Here is a 21,837-nt window from a genome sequence, read left to right on the forward strand (position 1 = left end):
AGGAAGGAAAGAGGATCATCGCCATGAACAGATACCAGGAATTTGTTGCTGTGTGTACCTGTGTGTGTGTGTGTGTGTCTGGTGTGTGTGTGTCCGCATGTGTACATACAGTGTCTGTGCACTGTGTGTGTAAAGCAGTAACGCTGATCGAGCGGGCATGATCGAAGAGGGGTGCTTCCTCGAAACCGCTGCCTCCCCCAGGAGACATTTAATTTATTCATTTTGTGTACACTAACACCACTCACTCATTTACAGCCACAGAAAACCCAGTCTTTCTTTCTTACTTTCTGTCTATGGCTGACTACAGTTAACCGGCTCTGCATTGTGGCTCAGGTGGGCCTCTAGAGGGAGACCCTGCAGAAACGACGAGGCATAGAGACCTTTCCTGGGTCAATAAAATGTCTTGACATTTCAGCCCACATATCCATTGAAGATGAGAGCAGTGCTAAAAAACTTAATTGGTATTCTTGAAAGCAGCATTGTTGCAGGTATCTGTGCATATTTCCCAGTACGTGATGATGAATAAGCCTGTGGATAAAGTCAAGCTTGACACACAAAATGTCTAAGTGATTCGGTTTTAGTCCTGGACTAGGTTTTCCATAAATCCCAGTAATGGGGATTCTGAGATTTTCTGTTAATTCCCCCCTGATTCCAGCAATCTTTCAAACATGATTTCTGGAAAACCTTGGAGCCTGATGTAGTGAGGTAGCATGTTAGGTTGTGTGTACCATCCACAACAACAACACACTACCTCTGCCAACTGTCTGTCTTTCTCCCTGTCCAGTCTATTTGTCTGCAACTTCCTCTCTAATTCCAGGAAATGTTAGACATTGTAATATAGCGCAGCTCTGGACTCCAGTATCGTCCTGTCCTCATGTGTAATCATCTCTCATTGACATAGCTGAGGCTGAGAGGAGATCTGATTTGTCCCATGCATAGCTGATGATGCCATTGCTATTATTTCTGAATCTCGAGAGGCGAAGAAGCAATTCCAGCTTTACACCATGTCCGCCTTTTTGCAAGGCTTGCTGTTTTCCCATTTGCGTGGGATTAAAGATGCTGAAAATCTTGCTTGCACTGCTGACTGTGTGTGGGTGAGGCTCTGTGAGGTGGTGTGTGTGGTAGAGGTGATGGGGTGGGTAAGGAGGGGGAGGGGTGTGCAGCAGTCACCTATTTGCATCCCCTCCCTCCATCCCTAATTTCAAAGGCTGATTACATGCCTCTATCAGTATGTATCGGTATTTGACAATATATTTGTGTGTGTGTGTGTGTGTGTGTGTGTGTGTGTGTGTGTGTGTGTGTGTGTGTGTGTGTGTGTGTGTGTGTGTGTGTGTGTGTGTGTGTGTGTGTGTGTGTGTGTGTGTGTGTGTGTGTGTGTGTGTGTGTGTGTGTGCATATGTGCGCATCCAAGTGTGCATACATGTTTGGTACGTCAATAATGAATGAACTATGAGTGGAGGATCCTAACGGCTGTCCTCTCTCTCTCTCCTCTGCAGGTGCCCCTGGTTGACCAAGGCGATCTCCCCCGCTGTGCCTCTCTACAATGGCGTCGTCTTCCTCTTTGTGCTGGCAAACTTCAGCATGGCTACCTTCATGGACCCTGGAGTCTTCCCCAGAGGTCAGTGCCCTTACCACTGACAGTATTGGTCTGTAAGAGATAAATGGGTCTCTTTTTCTCTCTCTCTTTTTCTCTCTCTCTCTCTTTTTCTCTCTCTCTTTTTCTCTCTCTTTTTCTCTCTCTTGCTCATATCTGTTTTCTCAGTACCCATTAGCTTAAAAAGACAACCTGTTGGAGAAAATAACTGTGCCCTCTCTGCACCAGGCTGTGCATTACATACAGGCCTGTGACTGAGCGACCAAGCCCTGGTCGAGGCTAAAGATACCCGCTGCCGTCTTAGGAAAATGACTGCCAGTACTTGATGTCAGTCAGCTGTTAATAACAGTAAAGGAAGGGAAACACTGTGTGTGTGTCGTTCACTGTAGAATCTGCACTGTGGCACATTATATGTCCCCAATGCGTTCTCCTGGAGGACAGCCTGGCCCCTATGTTTAGTAATGATCGTTGAATGCGGTCCATTTACACCTGATGGTTGTAATGTGATTGTAAAATGATAAGCACGTGTCTTTAAGAAATTCTCTTCCCCTCATAAACAGGTAACAATTACTAGGGCACATATGGCACAGGCAGGTTACTGTTTATGTCCCTGAAGTGACAGTGTCCTTCTGGTCTCTCCTCACTGTGGTTGTTATGGAGATGGAGGGGCGAGCAGCAGTAGTTTTATAGAGAGAGATCGAGTGTTATAGAGAGAAACGTATGCCCACTATAGTAAGATGCCTGTGGCCACATGGATAATTGTACTCCTTCTGCCTCCACAAACTGCAGTTAAATTCCTGCTTCTAGGAGCGATGTGACCTTCTCTTTAATTGGTGTGAATCATGTATGACGTACAGTACCAGTCCAAAGTTTGGACACACCTACTCATTCCTGGGCTTTTCTTTATTTTTACTATTTTCTACATTGTAGATTAATAGGGAAGACATCAAAACTATGAAATAACACATATGGAATCATGTAGTAACCAAAAAAGTGTTAAACAAATCTAAATATATTTTATATTGGAGATTCTTCAAAGTATCCACCCTTTTCCTTGATGACAGCTTTGCACACTCTTGGCATTCTCTCAACCAGCTTCATGAGGTAGTCACCTGGACTGCATTTCAGATAACAGGTGTGTCTTGTTAAAAGTTAATTTGTGGAGTTTCTTTCCTTCTTAATGTGTTTGAGCCAATCAGTTTTGTTGTGACAAGGTAAGGGTGGTATACAGAAGATTATTTGGTAAAATTTGGTATTTGGTATTTGGTAAAAGACCAATCAATATTATGTCAAGGACCGCTCAAATAAGCAAAGAGAAACAACAGTCCATCATTACCTCATGACATTACATTTACATTTAAGTCATTTAGCAGACGCTCTTATCCAGAGCGACTTACAAATTGGAGGTCATGAAGGTCAGTCAATCCGGAGCATTTCAAGAACTTTGAAAGTTTCTTCAAGTGCAGCCACAAAAAGCATCAATTGCTATGATGAAACTGGCTCTCATGAGGACCGCCACAGGAAAGGAATACCCAGAGTTACCTCTGCTGCAGAGGATAAGTTCATTAGAGTTAACTGCAGCTCAGAAATTGCAGCCCAAATAAATGCTTCACAGAGTTCAAGTAACAGACACTCAACATCAATTGTTCAGAGGAGGATACTGCATGAATCAGGCCTTCATGGTCGAATTTCTGCAAAGAAACCATTACTAAAGTTTACCATTAGGTAAAGTGCCGCCTTATCTCAGTTCACTGGTCACGATGGCTACACCCACCCGTAGCACGCGCTCCAGCAGGTGTATCTCACTGATCATCCCTAAAGCCAAAACCTCATTTGGACGCCTTTCCTTCCAGTTCTCTGCTGCCTGCGACTGGAACGAATTGCAAAAATCTCTGAAGTTGGAGACTTTTATCTCCCTCAACAACTTTAAAAATCTGCTATCCGAGCAGCTAACCGATCGCTGCAGCTGTACATAGTCCATCTGTAAACCACCCACCCAATTTACCTACCTCACCCCCCATACTGCTTTTATTTATTTACTTTTCTGCTCTTTTGCACACCAGTATCTCTTCTTGCACATGATCATCTGATGATTTATCACTCCAGTGTTAATCTGCTAAATTGTAATTACTCGATTTATTGCCTACCTCATGCCTTTTGCACACATTGTATATAGATTCTCTTTTTTTTCTACCATGTTATTGACTTGTTTATTGTTTACTCCATGTGTAACTCTGTGTTGTTGTCTGTTCACACTGCTATGCTTTATCTTGGCCAGGTCGCAGTTGCAAATGAGAACTTGTTCTCAACTAGCCTACCTGGTTAAATAAAGGTGAAATAAAAATAAAATAAATAAACTAAAGGACACCAGAAAGAAGAAGAGACTTAAAAAAAAAAAATTGTATCCCCTTTTCTCCCCAATTTTCGTAGTATCCAATCGCTAGTAATTTCTGTCTTGTCTCATCGCTACAACTCCCGTACGGGCTCGGGAGAGACGAAGGTCGAAAGCCATGCGTCCTCCGAAACACAACCCAACCAAGCCGCACTGCTTCTTAACACAGCGCGCCTCCAACCCGGAAGCCAGCCGCACCAATGTGTCGGAGGAAACACCGTGCACCTGGCTCCCTTGGTTAGCGCGCACTGCGCCCGGCCCGCCACAGGAGTCGCTGGAGCGCGATGAGACAAGGATATCCCTACCGGCCAAACCCTCCCTAACCCGGACAACGCTAGGCCAATTGTGCGTCGCCCCACGGACCTCCCGGTCGCGGCCGGCTGCGACAGAGCCTGGGCGCGAACCGAGAGACTCTGGTGGCGCAGCTAGCACTGCGATGCAGTGCCCTAGACCACTGCCCCACCCAGGAGGCCCAAGAAGAAGAGACTTGCTTGGGCCAAGAAACACGAGCAATGGACATTAGACTGGTGAAAATCTGTCCTTTGATCTGATGGGTCCAAATTGGAGATTTTTAGTCCAACCGCCGTGTCTTTGTGAGACGCAGAGTAAGTGAACAGATGATCTACGCATGTGTGGTTCCCACCGTGAAGCATGGAGGAAGAGATGTGATGATGTGGGGGTGCTTGGCTGGTGACACTGTCAGTGATTTAGAATTAGAATTCAAGGCACACTGAACCAGCATGGCTACCACAGCATTCTGCAGCGATACGCCATCCCATCTGGTTTGTGCTTAGTGGGACTATCATTTGTTTTTCAACAGTACAATGACCCAACACACCTCCAGGCTGTGTAAGTTCTATTTGACCAAGACGGAGAGTGATGGAGTGCTGCATCAGATGACCTGGCCTCCACAATCACCCGGCCTCAACCCCAATTGAGATGGTTTGGGATGAGTTGGACCGCAGAGTGAAGGAAAAGCAGCCAACACGTGCTCATCATATGTGGGAACTCCTTCAAGACTGTTGGAAAAGCATTCCAGGTGAAGCTGGTTGAGAGAATGCCAAGAGTGTGCAAAGCTGTCATCAAGGCAAAGGGTATCTACTTTGAAGAATTTCAAATATAAAATATATTTGTTTAACACTTTTTTGGTTACTACATAATTCCATATGTGTTATTTCATAGTTTTGATGTCTTCACTACTATTCTACAATGTAGAAAATAGTAAAAACAAAGAAAAACCATTGAATGAGTAGGTGTGTCTAAACTTTTGACTGGTACAGCGAATGTGGCTACCAAGTTCAAATATAAAGGCTGATATTATTCTGGAATATAAAGCCTTGAAATATAAAGCCTTATATTGTGTATTGGATGACAAAGCCTCTCATGAATCTGTCTGCTGGGGATTGTTTTTGAAAGAGCAGCCTGCAGGGGAGATGTTTTCATTCAGTTTCTCAGTCAGTTACCTTTTACATCTAAAACGTAAAAGGTTGAATGGGCTCTTTGATGAACTGAAAGACATCACATGTTATTTTCCGTCTCTCTCCAGAGCAATACAATCCACATAGAAATATAAATATTACACTGAGCCTAAAGTTACTAGTTGTGCATAGATCCACTAAACCTGTGGAAAGGTACTTTTCCCGAACGACCGTAGCGGTGCAATGACCAGCGTTGTGTTGTGAATGGGATTTTTAGTCATTCTCTGAATGCCAGCCTCCTGGGCTTTAAACATTACTGTTTACTACCTTGTTTAAATGCCAAAGGTGTGGGCTACAAAGTGCATTGTGTCTATAAAATGTACATTTGTACAGACAGCTAACCATGGGAGCTAGCTTATTTAAGTCTACCTCCTGTTGCCCCTGTCAAATGGAATCATATAAATCAGATTTATGTGTGTGTGTGTGTGTGTGTGTGTGTGTGTGTGTGTGTGTGTGTGTGTGTGTGTGTGTGTGTGTGTGTGTGTGTGTGTGTGTGTGTGTGTGTGTGTGTGTGTGTGTGTACTTTCCTGCTAATGATGTGTGCGTTCTCCCTGCGGCACAGCGGAGGAGGACGAGGACAAGGACGATGATTTCCGGGCGCCTCTCTACAAGAACGTGGAGATCAAGGGAATTCAGGTCCGGATGAAGTGGTGTGCCACCTGTCACTTCTACAGACCGCCCCGCTGCTCCCACTGCAGCGTGTGTGACAACTGCGTGGAGGTAAGCCACACGCACTCAAACGCCCAGTAATCAGCTGTTCACAGTACAATGTGGTGTTAGCCTTGTTGCTATTTGTGACCACTTCAACTGACTGGTATGTTTTCACAGATAAGACCTTTAAATCAACTGTCTGTGAACAATATTATTCATTATTGGATTTCCATCATGTTTTACACCATATCCAAGCAGTATTCGGTAATATAGACTATTGGTTTCAGAACTTTTTCCCCCATTTGAAGTCGCATTCTCCAGCTGTGTCGCTTCCCCCAGTAACCTACTGATGTGGCTCTGCCTCGCGCTTTCATGTACAGCCTAACACTCCATGAAAGGGGTCAAATCTGACTTTGAACTGAAGGTTATGAGGTAGCCTACTATATGTCAGCCAAACTTCTTCCACTTCTTCCACTTCCACCGATGCTGTGTTCTTCAGTAGATACTCAACTGCAACCAAAAACGACATCAAAGTCAGCTAAATTAGATTTTCGTAAAAAATCCCTGACCTCAGAAATCTGACTTGCAATCAGAGGTGATGGAACTGATCGAACCATCTCTGTTGAGTGTTTGAATGCACTGAAGAGCTTTATCATGTAGTATAGAGTCTGATCTTGTTCATCTCCACTCTGCCCTATGACCATCGTGTAACACCCATCCATATCTCTGTCCCTCCTCAGGACTTTGACCACCACTGCCCCTGGGTGAACAACTGCATCGGACGCAGGAACTACCGTTACTTCTTCCTGTTCCTGCTGTCGCTAAGCATCCACATGGTCGGCGTGTTCTCCTTCGGCCTACTGTTCGTGCTGCACCACATGGAGCGGCTGGGCACGCTGCACACTACCATCACGTATCCTTCCACACTGCCGCCAGCCGGGTCTTATTTCACCCATAACAAAACTAGTGCCTTTTGTGTTCTGTTCTGAAGGGCCTGGGGAAAAGTGTGTCTAAGCATTTAAAATGGACCACTAGACTGGAACCCCTCATTTTGTATGGTTTGACAGAAGATCACATCCCCGCTGGTGGAGTATGAAAATGTTTGATTGTTGTGTACAGAAATGCCTGTTCCTCTAAAAGGGTTGTCTGAATGGCTCAGTGGCAGCCATTGTTGGCAGTGCTGGTTGGTTTGCAGCTGCTAAAATGGGTCCAGAAAATGTTGTGCATGCCTTGACCGAGTGTGCCCAGTCTGGTGGTGATGTGTATAGCAGGGCTCTTCTTCATTCCAGTCATGGGCCTGACAGGCTTCCATATGGTCCTTGTCGCCAGAGGTCGCACCACTAACGAACAGGTGAGAGGGGGCCCGCCCAAGAGCAACTTACGGAGACACAGACACACACTCACATACAGTACATTATATCATGTATCGTACAGGACAAAATATCAGCATTGCATCTTCACTTGCCAACTCAAATCCGCTAGCTAGTTCTAGGTGTGTGTGTGTGTGTGTGTGTGTGTGTGTGTGTGTGTGTGTGTGTGTGTGTGTGTGTGTGTGTGTGTGTGTGTGTGTGTGTGTGTGTGTGTGTGTGTGTGTGTGTGTGTGTGTGTGTGTGTGTGTGTGTGTGTGTTCTGGCCTTGGGTCTCCTCTTCCTCTCACTCTAACAACTCATTCTGTTCCTCAGGTGACGGGCAAGTTCCGCGGAGGAGTAAATCCCTTCACGCAGGGTTGCTGTGGCAACATCAAGTATGTCCTGTGTGCTCCCTTGGTGCCCAGGTAAGGAGGACATGGATTCCTACGTGAAGGGGGTGTGGGTGGTGGTGGAAGCTGGACAGACTGACCATTAAAAAGTCGACCAGGGGGATGCTACGGTACCAATTTTGCTGTAATCATTCTGAGTGGACTGCTGAGCTAGAACTGCGACAATGTCCAAAGTGAGACGCTTGTACGTGCTTTTGTACGTATGCGTATGTGTGTGTGTGTGTGTGGTGTGTTCTGTTCTGCCTGGATGAAGCCAGCTACCCCTGGGGGAAGGCAGATGGCTTGGAGAATTGAATCACTTTGTAGAACAACAGTGAAGGGGAAATCAAGCACGGCACAAACACGCTTTCGCATATTCGCATATTCAGCAGCCAGATTAAAAATACCTTTTGGGAGATATTACACTGCTAAAATGAACAGTGTAGATAGCCGCAGAGAGACGATACCCGGGTGGGGATGAACCAGTTTTGTTCTAATCGTCATCAGTCATCGAAGCCGCACCCAATACCCCCGTATAGCCTGAGTCCCAGATCTGTTTGTGCTGTCTTGCCATATTCTGTCATTGTCACATAACTCTCATATGATAAGTCAACTCTTGTCTCTCCTCTCCTCTATACAGGTACACAGGTGTGGACCCCAGGAAGAGGCCCCCTGTCTCCATCCAGCCCCCCTTCATCAGACCAGACATCTCTGACAGGCAGATCAGCATCAAGGTCAGCGACAACGGGATCCACACCAGTATCCTCCGGTCTAAAGTAAGATTCAGTACATTCAGTAGACACAACAGTCTTATGCCCTGTTCTATCCACAGTTTTATTCCCAGTGCTATTCTCCATCTTTCCCCTAGACATCTTTCCAGTCCTCTTCAACTGAACTATTCCTAGTCAGTGCCTTTACTTAATTCCTAGCCTTATTCCCTGTCCTGTACCCTGCCCTGTCCCCAGTCCTATCCCTAGACCTATTCTCCATTCTGTTCCTCCACCTGCTGTTGACTTTCAAGACCACATTAAACCCCTTGTCCCTTCGTCCTCTCCCCTCTCCAGTCCAAGATCAGTCTGGATGGCCTGGCCTTGGATGACAAAGGCCTAGACACCCAGCCCCCGCTGCCCCCCAAAGCAGACCGCTACAACCAGCTGAAGAGCCAGCTGACATCCAGCGAAGGCAAGTAGCCCGTAATGAGCACTCTATGCAAAATCATCACATTCCTCTCTTTCTCTTTTTCTGTGTGTATCTCTCTCTCTCTATCCCCCTCTCTCTCTCGCTTTCTCTCTTTCCCCTTCTTTCCTTTCTCTCTCTGGTGTTTTGAACCAAACGGCTCTCTCTGGCCCCTTAAAAGTGCTCCATCTCATTTGAGTGCTAGAGTGATGACTTATATAGATAGTTGGGCTTGATGAATGAACTCCAGTGTGGCAGGACTCTGGCTCTTCATCAGCGAGGAGAATTTAGGTGTAATTTGTTGTGAGCGGGCCTGGTTCAGTGAATCTGCTCCAGACTGTGAGTGTGGGGGGAAGGGGGGGTGAAATGGGTTCAGGGTAATGTGAGGAGATAATTACAGCATGAATCACTCCCTCTCGATGTTACTGTATTCTAGGTGGAATTCTGCCGTAGAAGAAGGTGAAAAGAATATGAATATTTATCTGTAGGACCCTGTCCATATGAATGACTGCCTTTTTTGTGCTAAATCAACCTTTTAAGGGAACAAGCTATTGAGAGTGGGCTATAGTAAAGGTTTGACAGTTTTGCCTCTTGCTTCTGTTACCATTGTATAAGGATTTGTTCTTAACCGACTTGACTAGTTAAATAAAGGTTAAATAAAGGTTCAATAAAGGTTCAATTAAAAAGGAGATGGGACACCACAGTGTTAGCTTTAGGAACAACAACCTCTCCCTCAATGTGAGAACGACAAAGGAGACGATTGTGGACTACAGGAAAAGCCGGGTCGAACAGGCCCCCATTCACATCGACGGGGCTGTAGTGGAGCAGGTTGAGAGTTTCAAGTTCCTTGGTGTCCACACCTAATCATGGTCCAAGCACACCAAGACAGTCGTGAAGAGGGCACGACAACACCTTTTTCCCCTCAGAAGACTGAAAAGATTTGGCATGGGTCCCCAGATCCTCAAAAGGTTCTACAGCTGCACCATCGAGAACATCCTGACCGGTTGCATCACCGCCTGGTATGGCAACTGCTCAGCATCTGACCGTAAGGCGCTATAGAGGGTAGTGCGTACTGCCCAATACATCACTGGGGCCAAGCTTCCTGCCATCCAGGACCTATATTCTAGACGGTGTCAGAGGAAGGCCCAAAAAATTGTCAAAGACTCCAGTCACCCAAGTCATAGACTTTTCTCTCTGCTACCGCACGGCAAGCGGTACCGAAGCGCCAAGTCTAGGTCCAAAAGGCTCCTTAACAGCTTCTACCCCTAAGCTATAAGACTGCTGAACAATTAATCAAATGGCCACCCGGACTATTTACATTGACCCCCCCACCCCTTTGTTTTTACACTGCTGCTACTCACTTTTTTAATCTTTTTTTATTATTACAACTTTTTTTTTTTAAGTATGACTTTTTATTTTATTTTTTACTTTAGTTTATTTCGAAAATATTTTCTTAACTCTATTTCTTGAACTGCATTGTTGGTTAAGGGCTAGTAAGTAAGCATTTCACAGTAAGGTGTATTACACCTGTTGTATTCAGCGCATGTGACAAATAACATTTTATTTGATTTTATTTGAACACATCTAGTAAGATAAACCGGATATAGTTACAGAGCATTGTGGGTACTGTAGTACAACATGCTACAAAACATGACATACTGTACACTGCAGTTTTTTTTCCATGCACTGCAATGGTATGTAGTAAGGCTACATCAGCACTGAGTGTCCAAAACGTTAGGAACACCTGCTCTTTCCATGACAGAGACTGACCAGGTGAATCTAGGTGAAAGCTATGATCTCCTTATTTATGTCACTTGTTAAATCCACCTCAATCAGTGTAGATGAAGGGGAGGAGACGGGTTAAAGAAGGATTTTTAAGCTTTGAGAAATGGATTGTGTATGCGTGCCATTCCGCAACCCGATATTATGTTTTGTACACTCAGTGAATGTCATGTTTCATTGTATGGACCTTCCTGTTTGTTTTTTCCCCTCACTGTAGCTCTGCTGCCACTTGGTGGTGTTTTATGTTACTGCATTATTTGCAATGACAAAATCACTGCCGGAGCCACAAGATATACCTGAAAACATTGGTAGGACATATCAGCTGTCTGTTGTGCTGAAAAAATAAAAGCAAGGATTTCAATGCAAGGAGGTTTTCTAACGATTTTTGTCTGTATATTGTTAGTTGCTGAAAGTCTATTATTTCGTCAGTTTGCCTTTCCAAGATCCTAGCTTGAATTGAGGGAAAGACTTTCACAGCATAATGAGCCGTGAAAGGCTCTGGTGATGACAGCACTATCAATTCTAACACCATACATTTGGATGCTTATGTAGCAGTGTGATGTTGTTCCCCTAGATTACGCACCAAATTGCACACAAGGACCAATTCAAATAGGCCAGGTCAAGAGGGGATGTTAATAATCTGGTAATAATAATAATAATTCAGTGTATTTTTTTATTTAATTACAGCTGCATAGCTAATGTTTTTATTTGGTGTACAAACACTTTTTCATACCAATATTGTACATACAAGTGATTGTAAAAGTTTTGTATATTTTGGTTTGGCCCATCGCGGGTTATCTGTATCCCCATACCACTTTATCATTCTCTTTTGCCTGACCCTCGGCTAGCAAGGTATGTTGTCCTTGGCTCCGAAACTGTTTAATATAAAACCGTCATAAGGTTATACAATGTACTGTTTTGCAACCATACGTTTGTTATAGTGTGGACAGTGTAGGAATTTATGTTAACAAGTTTCACAGAGCTCACTGACTGGGGTATCTGTTGTAACTTCTAAGTACTTGTGACAGTGGTTGAGTGAGTGTACATGTGCTCGCGCAGGTGCCGGATAGCTGTGACTGCACCAAGGGTAACGTGTGTGTTGTCTCTTCGTGTGCAGGTATGTCTTTTATTTTGTCAGAATTATGTTCTGTATAGTTTTACTTGTATATGCTGTTGTGCAGCGAGTGTGCACGCAGCACCTGTTAATTCCTTTTGGCGCTCTTTTGCCTGACCCTCGGCTAGCAAGGTGCCGGATAGCTGTGACTGCACCAAGGGTAACGTGTGTGTTGTCTCTTCGTGTGCAGGGCAAATAAAAAGATTTCAACGAGCAGACCATCAGTTGTGGCAGCGTCTTCATTAAGAATTACACAACGCAGAACGAACCACGCTACAAACTGGTGCCGCGACCTGCCGACTGGTTAGCTCAAGCTGACCACCGGAGCTGTGCATGTGGAGGAGATGCGCGACCCGCGCATGCGCACTTGTTGATGGTTTGCTATAAGTGAATGTATACTGTAAATAGTGAAGGTGAATGTAGCATATTCACTAGATAATTGTATTGGCGTTTATTTGCATGTTTTGAGGGAATTTGTTTATTGCATTTTTTTTTGTATTTGTATGCAGTAAATTACATTGTAGTTTAGTTCTCTATTGAGCCATGGAAGACTCTCAAGTCCATAAGATGAGTTATGCTGGCGATTTTGGTGTGGTTAGTGTGGGTAGAGGGAGGGGTGTCCATGCATTTACACCATTGGTACAGTCAGCTCCTGGGAGTAGAGTGGCTGCTAGTCCTGAGTTTACAAGCACTGGGAGGGGTAGGCTGTTTACTCCACCTGACCAGGGTATCCCACCTCTGTCTCTTGATGTACCATTGTCCCCAGTCCTCAGTAATAATGGGACACCGAGTCAGCTTAGTGACCTTATTAAGCAGATTGGTTCAGAGATAGGAGAATCTATCAGAGCGAGTTTACTGCAGCCTGGGGCTTCAAGTCTTTCTCCTGCCCATTCCCCTGACCAATCCCAGCAGTTTCCCCTGCCTCAACAATGTGGGTCAACTTTAATTGATGCGTCCAAGCTGAATCTGGTTGTGAAGTCAGAGGTTAGTGCTCCACCTTTCTTCAGGGGTGATGGCTCAGATAAGTACTCTGTCCTGGAGTGGGAGGAGCTAATGGGAGTCTACCTAGAGAAGAGGGGTTACACTGGGTCTGAGAATGTTGGGGAGGTGATGTCTAGGCTCATGGGGAGGGCACGGGATGTGACCAAAGTCTGGATGCGTAACAACCCTGTTGTCACAGATGTTAAGGCAGTGTTCAGTGTTCTCAAGCAACACTTTGGGGATACTGTCTACTCAGGTATGCCATTAGCTGACTTCTATTCAATGAGACCATATGCTAATGAGGGTCCACTAGATTTCTGGATTAGGCTTAACAAAGCTGCAGAAGCAGCTGAACAGTACCTTGTAAGTGAGGGTAGAACCTTGCCCAATCAGTGCTCAGAGTTGGCAGTCATGTTTGTACGTAACTGTCCTGATAAAGAGTTGGCCCAAGTGTTCAAATGCAAACCCCTTCGTGACTGGACAGCCAGTGAGGTACAGGATCGTTTGGATGAACTGTTAAGGGAGCGTAAAGCATGTAGAACACAACTTTCACAGCAGGTGGCTGCTGTCTTCGACTCCCCCCAGGAGGAAGTGGATCCTGAGAGCAGACCTAATGTGTCATCTTTTTCTCGATGTGGCCGTGAACCAGAACAGGCCCAATCTGTATCTGAGGGTGGGACATTAGAGAAGGTTTTGAGTATGCTAGAGAAGGCTCTTGTCAGCAATACTCAGTCTGTGAACAGAGGGCCCCGTAAACAGTTCCCCAAACGTGAGCGTGAGTGCGCTGTCTGTGGAAGCACTAATCACTGGACCAAAGCTCACTGTCAGATGCACCAGCTGTGTTTCAAGTGCTTCTCTCCTGGCCACATGAGCTTTGACTGTAGTGAGACTGGGAAGCGAAAGAGCCCTGTATGTGGGCAGACTGGCAGGTCTCAGGAAAACTAGAAAGTCTCCATTCTGAGGAGGGCAATGTGAGGCAGTCTAATTTTTCCTCCACTGATGATGATATCCAATCTGTTTATTCTTATTTTTGTGAGTCAGTACCCAAGAACAACACAGTAATTTTTCAGAACACAATGAGAATTTCTCAGAATGACAGTTTGTTTTACACCACCGTGCTAGTACAGGATAAAGTTGAGCTGAAGGGGATGTTAGATAGTGGGTCCATGGCTACTACTCTGCGCGCAGATATTGTACCTCGGTTGAGGGAGGCAGGAGTGGTAGAGGGGAACTTTCTAGCTCCTTCAGACATCATACTGGTGGGTTGTGGTGGGACGCAAACTAGCCCAGTGGGCATGTGTGACTTGAAACTACAGCTTTATGGCTTCAGTTATGTAGTCCCAGTGCTGATTGTAGATGGGCAGGTTGATGAACTCATTGTTGGCACTAACGTGTTGAAGTCTCTGATTAGACAGTTCAAATCAAATGACAGCTACTGGCAGGTGGTGGGTACGCCAGGTCCCTCTGGACAGTGTGAGGACAGCCAGTTCCTGCGTCTCCTATCAAATCTGGAGAGATGGAGAGGAGACTCCATCCCAGATAAAGTGGGCACCATTAAGTTGAAGAGGGCAGTAACGCTCCAACCCATGAGTGAGCATCTTGTGTGGGGCCGCTTACCCCCAAAGACAAAACTCTCTGTGGGCAGTACTGTTGTTGTCGAACCCAGCACGTCTCGTTGTGTGAATCGACACATACTAGTAGGGAGAGTAGTTACGCCTCTGTGGGGGGATGGATGGCTCCCTGTGAAGATTGTGAATCCAACAACTTCGCCAGTTACCCTGAGACGAAATGCTAAAGTGGCAGATGTGTACCCTTGTATTGCATTGGAGGATTTTGATGATGTCAAGCAGAAAGCTGCTTACCAGAACGTGGCAAAAGCACAATGTGACAGCTCACATGGCAGTCTTACAGCCAAGAGTTCAGTTGATGGCAGTGTAGTTAATGGAAACAGTACACTGAGCAATCTTGGACTTCAAGGCCTGTCGGTTGAGGAGTGTCCAGTCTCACAGTTCTGGAAAGACAAACTTGTCGGTTTAATTGAGAAGTATGACACGGTGTTCTCTAGACATAGCCTGGATTGTGGAGAGGCAAAAGAGTTCTGCCATCGCATACGGCTGACTGATGACCGCCCATTTCGATTACCTTATCGTAGGCTTTCTCCAGCTGATTACCAAAAACTCAGGGAAACACTAGATGATATGGAGGAAAAGGAAATCGTCAAAAAATCCAGCAGCGAGTATGCCTCACCATTGGTGCTGGTATGGAAAAAGAATGGGGACTTGCGTCTATGTACTGACTTTAGGTGGTTAAACGCCCGCACAGTGAAGGATGCTCATCCCCTGCCTCATCAGGCTGATGTACTGGCGGCGCTGGGAGGTAATGCCTTCTTCAGCACAATGGACTTGACATCAGGGTACTACAATGTGCCACTGCATGAAGAGGATAAGAAATACACTGCCTTTTCCTCTCCTTTAGGTCTGCACGAGTACAATCGTTTACCTCAGGGCCTTTGCAACAGCCCGGCTACGTTTATGAGAATGATGCTGACCATCTTTGGGGACCAAAACTTTCTAAGTCTCCTTTGCTATTTGGATGATCTGATGGTTTTTGCTAAGACGGAGGAAGAGAGTCTGCAGAGACTTGAGATGGTTTTCCAGCGGTTGCAGGAGCACAATCTTAAACTGTCTCCGTCTAAGTGCAAGTTTTTGAGGAGGTCTGTTAAGTTTTTGGGCCACATCATTTCTCAGGAGGGCGTAGCCACTGATCCTGCTAAGATTCAAACCATTTTGAATGTGACTGAGAGTGAGATGATGGAAGCTGATGGTGTCACTCCGTCTCCTAGCAAAATCCGTTCTTTCCTTGGTATGGTAGTATACTATCAACACTACATTGAGAATTGTTCCATGGTTGCTAGGCCATTGTTTCAGCTGACTACAGGTCAGAAGAAGCCTAGGAGAGGCAAGGGCAGAAAGAGGCCTGGTCCCTCTCGCAGGCTCACTGCTGCAGACTGGACTGCCGAGTGTCAACTCGCTTTTGAAGCTTTGAAAGCAGCACTAGTTGACCAGGCACTGCTGGCTCATCCAGATTTTTCTCAGCCATTTTTGCTTTCTGTTGATGCATCTACTAGTGGTTTGGGAGCGGTACTATCCCAAGTGCAAGATGGGAAGGCCATAGCCAGGCCAATAGCTTTTGCTAGTAAATCTCTTAATCATGCACAATCCAAGTATCCTGCTCACCGGCTGGAATTTCTAGCCATGAAATGGGCCATTCATGATAAGTTCAGCCATTGGCTGCGAGGGCATAAGTTTACGGTGTGGACCGACAACAATCCACTCAAATATATTCTTACAAAGCCGAGACTTGATGCATGTGAGCAGAGATGGGTTGCAAAGCTGGCACCTTTTGATTTTGATATCCAGTACATACCAGGGCCCAAGAATGTCGTTGCTGATGCTTTGAGCAGAGAGCCATTTGTCCGCCCCAAAGTTCTGCACCGACTGACAAGAATTCCATATGATGTCCTGCTGGAGGAAGCCAGAGGTCTTCGACTGGATGATGTACAAGACATGTTCCGTCTCTCCTGTGAGCAGCCCGAGGCTGGCTGTGGAACGTCTATGGCTCCTGGGAGTGAGTTGAGTAGAGCTGGAGACAATGTCAGTGGGTTGGTTTCCTGTGAAGAGGTGTCTGCTGTCCTCCAAGCCCATCGCCGATGGGATGATGGTGCCACAGTGAGGTCCGTTTCACATGTGCAGCACCTTGAGAAGTTGATGTCCATGGGTCAGAGCCCTTTACCTGTCCTTACACACAAGGAGCTGTATGATAACCAGTCACTGGATCCTATCATCAGCAGAGTAATGTTCTTTGTAGATAGAGGCCGGCGCCCATCTAGGAGAGAGCGAGTCTTTGAAGCTAAAGAAACAGTTTATACTCTAAGACAGTGGGGGAAACTCACCACGCGATTAGGGATTCTGTATCGTGTCTCAAAACACCCAGTGAGTAAGAAGAAAATATTCCAGTATGTCGTACCTGTGTCTTTGAGAGGCCTTGTGTTGAAGGGAGTTCATGATGATGCTGGTCATCAGGGTCAGCAGCGCACATTGTGGCTCACGAGACAGCGGTTTTACTGGGAATCTATGGAGAAGGATGTCAAGGAATATGTGGCCCACTGTAAGAGATGTGTGTTGAGTAAAGCACCTGAGCCTGAAGCAAGAGCCCCACTTGTCTCCATTGTGACAACGGCACCTTTAGAACTTGTGTGTATTGATTTCTGGACTGCCGAAGATTCAAACAACAAGTCTATTGATGTGTTAGTAGTGACTGATCACTTTACTAAGCTGGCCTGTGCGTATCCATGTCCAAACCAGTCTGCTAAGACTGTTGCTCGTGTTCTCTGGAATAATTTCTTCTGCATTTATGGGTTCGCTGATTGCATCCATTCTGACAGGGGTGCAAACTTCGAGAGTTTACTTATTGCAGAATTACTTCAGTTATCTGGTGTTGAAAAGTCCCACACCACACCTTATCATCCCATGGGTAACGGTCAAGCAGAACGTCTGAATCGCACACTGGGTGGGATGATTAGAGCTCTGCCAGCTAGGTCTAAGGCTAAATGGCCTCAGATGTTGAACACATTGACATTCTCCTATAACTGCACTGTTCATGAGACTACTGGGTTTCCACCCTTCTTCTTGATGTTCGGACGCACCCCTAGGTTGCCGGTAGATGTTATGTTTGAAAGTGTGCTGTTGGATGGGGACACAGTAGATGTGGATAAGTATGTCCAGTCTCTGGGTGAGGATCTGAGAGAGGCCATGACATTGGCCCAGCAGCATGCCAGTAAGCAACAAAAGAGACAAGCCGAGGTCTACAACAGACGGTCTAAGGGTCACTCGGTGCAGAAGGGAGATAGAGTTCTACTTGCTAACAAGGGGGAGAGGGGCAAGAAGAAACTGGCTGATCGCTGGGAGAGTGTGGTGTACATAGTGGTTGCAAAGAACAGCTCACTGAACACATATCGTATCCAACACCCTACCACTGGACGCATCAAAACTGTGCATAGGAACCTGATTATGCCAGTCAACTTTCTGCCTTTACCTTCGTGGGAGGAACCTGAGGGTCACGGATCTCTATCGAGTGGTGACGTGATCTCTGAGATGTCTGCAATGTCCAGCCAAATGGATGGGAGTGACGCCAGGACTGTCCACTGGGTAGCAGGCCTTCCTGAGTCTTCTGGGAGGATACTCCAAGAGGATGGTGAAGTCCCGGCTGATGGAAGTGAGGTGGAACAACCGTATGAAGTCCCCTTAAGTGAGGTGTGCTCAGCAGAAGTGGACCAGAGAGATATCCCCGAAGCCTACAAGAGTTCTGATTGCGAAACTCCATTGAGTGTGGATGATGTTACCTTGGTTGAAGATGCTTCGTCAGTGTGGTCTGTGACAATCTACCAGGATTCTGATCAGTCGTCTGACACTACTAGTGTTGAGTCGGTAACTGAAAGTGTGCTGGCTCCGGAGATGCGGATCTGTAGTACTCCCCATCCTGAGGTTAGACCTCTGAGCAGGGTTAGTGCTGTCTGTGACATTCCTGCTAGGTTTGTGGGTGAGGGTGTTCGGACTAGACTGGGTAGACTTATTAAGCCAGTGGATAGGTTAATCCAAACTATGTCTACACAGGAAATGAAACAGTTCTTGTTTTCTCAGTGACGGTAGGATATTGCCTACCTTTTCTTTTGTAGGAATGTAGGAAATCTAAGCATGTCTTAGAATGATTTGTGGGTTTGTCTAATATATTTGACAATTCATGTAACTTTGTGTGTAGCCCATCGGCATAAAATGTATATGGCATTTTTCGTATACGGTTGAATAAGGGATTAGCTACCCCTTATTTTTCCTAATCCTTCGCGGGATAGCTTTTCAGCTGATCGACCATTTGTGGGTCTAGAATTAAGGGACTACACTGGGTTACTCTGTCGCCCTGTGGGTGTGAATTTTTTTTCTTTCTTTGCTTTGTTACCTTTGAGGTAATGTGTTTTGTTTTGGGTCTATAATCTAGTGTAAAACAGTGGGGGTGAATGTAGCAGTGTGATGTTGTTCCCCTAGATTACGCACCAAATTGCACACAAGGACCAATTCAAATAGGCCAGGTCAAGAGGGGATGGTAATAATCTGGTAATAATAATAATAATTCAGTGTATTTTTTTATTTAATTACAGCTGCATAGCTAATGTTTTTATTTGGTGTACAAACACTTTTTCATACCAATATTGTACATACAAGTGATTGTAAAAGTTTTGTATATTTTGGTTTGGCCCATCGCGGGTTATCTGTATCCCCATACCACTTTATCATTCTCTTTTGCCTGACCCTCGGCTAGCAAGGTATGTTGTCCTTGGCTCCGAAACTGTTTAATATAAAACCGTCATAAGGTTATACAATGTACTGTTTTGCAACCATACGTTTGTTATAGTGTGGACAGTGTAGGAATTTATGTTAACAAGTTTCACAGAGCTCACTGACTGGGGTATCTGTTGTAACTTCTAAGTACTTGTGACAGTGGTTGAGTGAGTGTACATGTGCTCGCGCAGGTGCCGGATAGCTGTGACTGCACCAAGGGTAACGTGTGTGTTGTCTCTTCGTGTGCAGGTATGTCTTTTATTTTGTCAGAATTATGTTCTGTATAGTTTTACTTGTATATGCTGTTGTGCAGCGAGTGTGCACGCAGCACCTGTTAATTCCTTTTGGCGCTCTTTTGCCTGACCCTCGGCTAGCAAGGTGCCGGATAGCTGTGACTGCACCAAGGGTAACGTGTGTGTTGTCTCTTCGTGTGCAGGGCAAATAAAAAGATTTCAACGAGCAGACCATCAGTTGTGGCAGCGTCTTCATTAAGAATTACACAACGCAGAACGAACCACGCTACACTTACATCATTTTAACAGACAACAAGCTGATTGTTGTGCTGGGATCTGATGACTGTTTGGCTCTCTCTCACACAGTAACATTGTCCTCTCTGTCCTCCCCCTCCAGATCGTTCCCTAACTGGCAAGACCCACCCCTCCACCCCGGCCATGTACAAGTACCGGCCCTCGTTCGGCACCATCCCTAAAGTCCACTACAACTCGGCAGGGGAGACGGTCAGACTAAATTACTGAATTTGATAGTAATCGCAAACAGACTTTACCCAGTATTTTACTGTATTCCTGCACAGTTGCGAATGTGACTGCATATGAAGTTGACAGCCTGTAACGATTTGCAATAAAAAACATTTTATTATAATATGGCTAGTCAAAATAATAGTCCAGTCATATTTCTCGCTACTTCTGTGTTGTTTTGTCTTGTCAGATTGTAATGCCAGATGACCACCGTAAGGCGTCAGCCATCTTGGAGGAGGGCCGTTGCCACGTTGACTACCGCTCAGAGCCCAACCTGGACCTGCCTGACTACCACAATGCCCCTCTCCACCGCACCTTCCAGTCCTCCCCACTGCAGCTGGACTCCTACCTCATCAACTCCCGCTCCCTCAGCCTGAAGCAGGCCCACCAGCGCAGGGACAAGGGCCAGCTGCCTACCCTGCAGCCCGAGACCGTCACCTCCACCCCGTACAAGAGCGTCTTCTCCCCCAACACACTGTCCAACCGCAACGGCAGCCTCTCCTACGACAGCCTGCTCAACCCCAGCATTTCCCCAGCCGCAGAGGCAGAGTGCATGGCCCACCCCGGTTTGCCCTCTATGGGCTTCCACACACCCTACCTGCCAACCAAAATGTGCCATGTGGGGGGGCCTGAACTGCAGAGCCAGAGGCAGCAGGTCCCCCCTAGCTTCAGCCCCATGTTGGGCTCCAGGGGGATAGGGATGAGCATGAGCACGCAGTCCCCCCAGGGCCGGGACCCGTCCCCGGTGCGCTACGACAACCTCTCCAAAACCATCATGGCATCCATCCAGGAGCGTAAGGAGATGGAGGAGAAGGAGAAGCTGCTGCTGCACCACGGGGGACACTCCCAGGCCTATAATCAGGCTCAGGACTCAGGCATGTTTGACAGCCCTGGAGGTTACGGCCTGCCTCCTAGCGCCTGCTACCCAGATGGGCCCCGGGGCCCTAGCTCCAAAGGCCCCACACCCCCGGCCTATGGAGGTTCCAGGGACAACCTGATGGGGTTGGTGAGCTACGGGCCACGGACCCCCGTGCTGCGCACCTCTGGTGGCTCCTCTCTGGTACGTGCCCCCAGGACTTCCTCTAGCTCCTTGCACACTGAGCCCTCCTACCGCTCCCCAGCCCACCAGCCCCACCACTCCCCCGCCATGCCCCAATCCCCCTCCTACACCCACCAGAAACTCTCCTTTATCCATGCCCTGGAGAGGACAGATTCACCCCGCCTGGGTGGCCCAAGGTATGAATCCTAACATCCTCCTAACGTCTCCTGGGGTGCATGAAATGGGGCTGGGTACAGACCTCAGTCTCCACAGGAAGCCCTGCTGGCTGACTGGGCAGAAACTAGCAGTGTATGGGCTCTAGTCCCCCCCCCCCCCCCTCCTAGCTCTCTGAGTAATGAGCCTCAGAGAGCTACGGCTAGGTGTTAACATGTATCTTCTGTATACCACAGGAGGTTGGTGGCACGTTAATTGGGGAGAACGGGCTCGTGGTAATGACTGGAACGGAGTAGATGGAATGGTATCAAATACATCAAACACATAGTTTCCAGGTGTTTGATGCCATTCCATTTGCTCCGTTCCAGCCATTATTATGAGCCGTTCTAGCCAATTAAGGTGCCACCAACCTCCTGTGGTTATTATTATTATTGTTATTATTATTATTATTATTATTATCATCCCCTCAGCAGCCTCCTGTGCTGTGTACATACAGTATCTTTGAGATATTATACCCTTTTATCCAAATGAAGTACTGTGTATGTCACTGGATTTAAATGTTTTGCCTTCA

The 21,837-nt window shown here is 46.4% G+C and overlaps 1 protein-coding gene across 2 annotated transcripts in view; it reads left to right on the forward strand.

The window, feature by feature from the left end:
* Positions 1 to 21,837, forward strand: part of LOC129853463 (palmitoyltransferase ZDHHC8B-like) — a 100,353-nt gene that overhangs the window by 69,238 nt on the left and 9,278 nt on the right. Inside the window, exons 2-10 of one of the 2 annotated variants that reach the window (XM_055919529.1) lie at positions 1,497 to 1,618; positions 6,027 to 6,184; positions 6,856 to 7,028; positions 7,364 to 7,466; positions 7,798 to 7,889; positions 8,494 to 8,629; positions 8,918 to 9,035; positions 19,929 to 20,035; positions 20,244 to 21,289. In XM_055919529.1, the coding sequence (XP_055775504.1) occupies positions 1,497 to 1,618; positions 6,027 to 6,184; positions 6,856 to 7,028; positions 7,364 to 7,466; positions 7,798 to 7,889; positions 8,494 to 8,629; positions 8,918 to 9,035; positions 19,929 to 20,035; positions 20,244 to 21,289 (2,055 nt within the window). The remainder of the gene's footprint in view (positions 1 to 1,496; positions 1,619 to 6,026; positions 6,185 to 6,855; positions 7,029 to 7,363; positions 7,467 to 7,797; positions 7,890 to 8,493; positions 8,630 to 8,917; positions 9,036 to 19,928; positions 20,036 to 20,243; positions 21,290 to 21,837) is intronic. The other variant, XM_055919530.1, reaches the window with a different exon arrangement.

Source organism: Salvelinus fontinalis, chromosome 4 (assembly GCF_029448725.1).
Source record: "Salvelinus fontinalis isolate EN_2023a chromosome 4, ASM2944872v1, whole genome shotgun sequence".
Lineage (NCBI taxonomy): Eukaryota > Metazoa > Chordata > Actinopteri > Salmoniformes > Salmonidae > Salvelinus > Salvelinus fontinalis.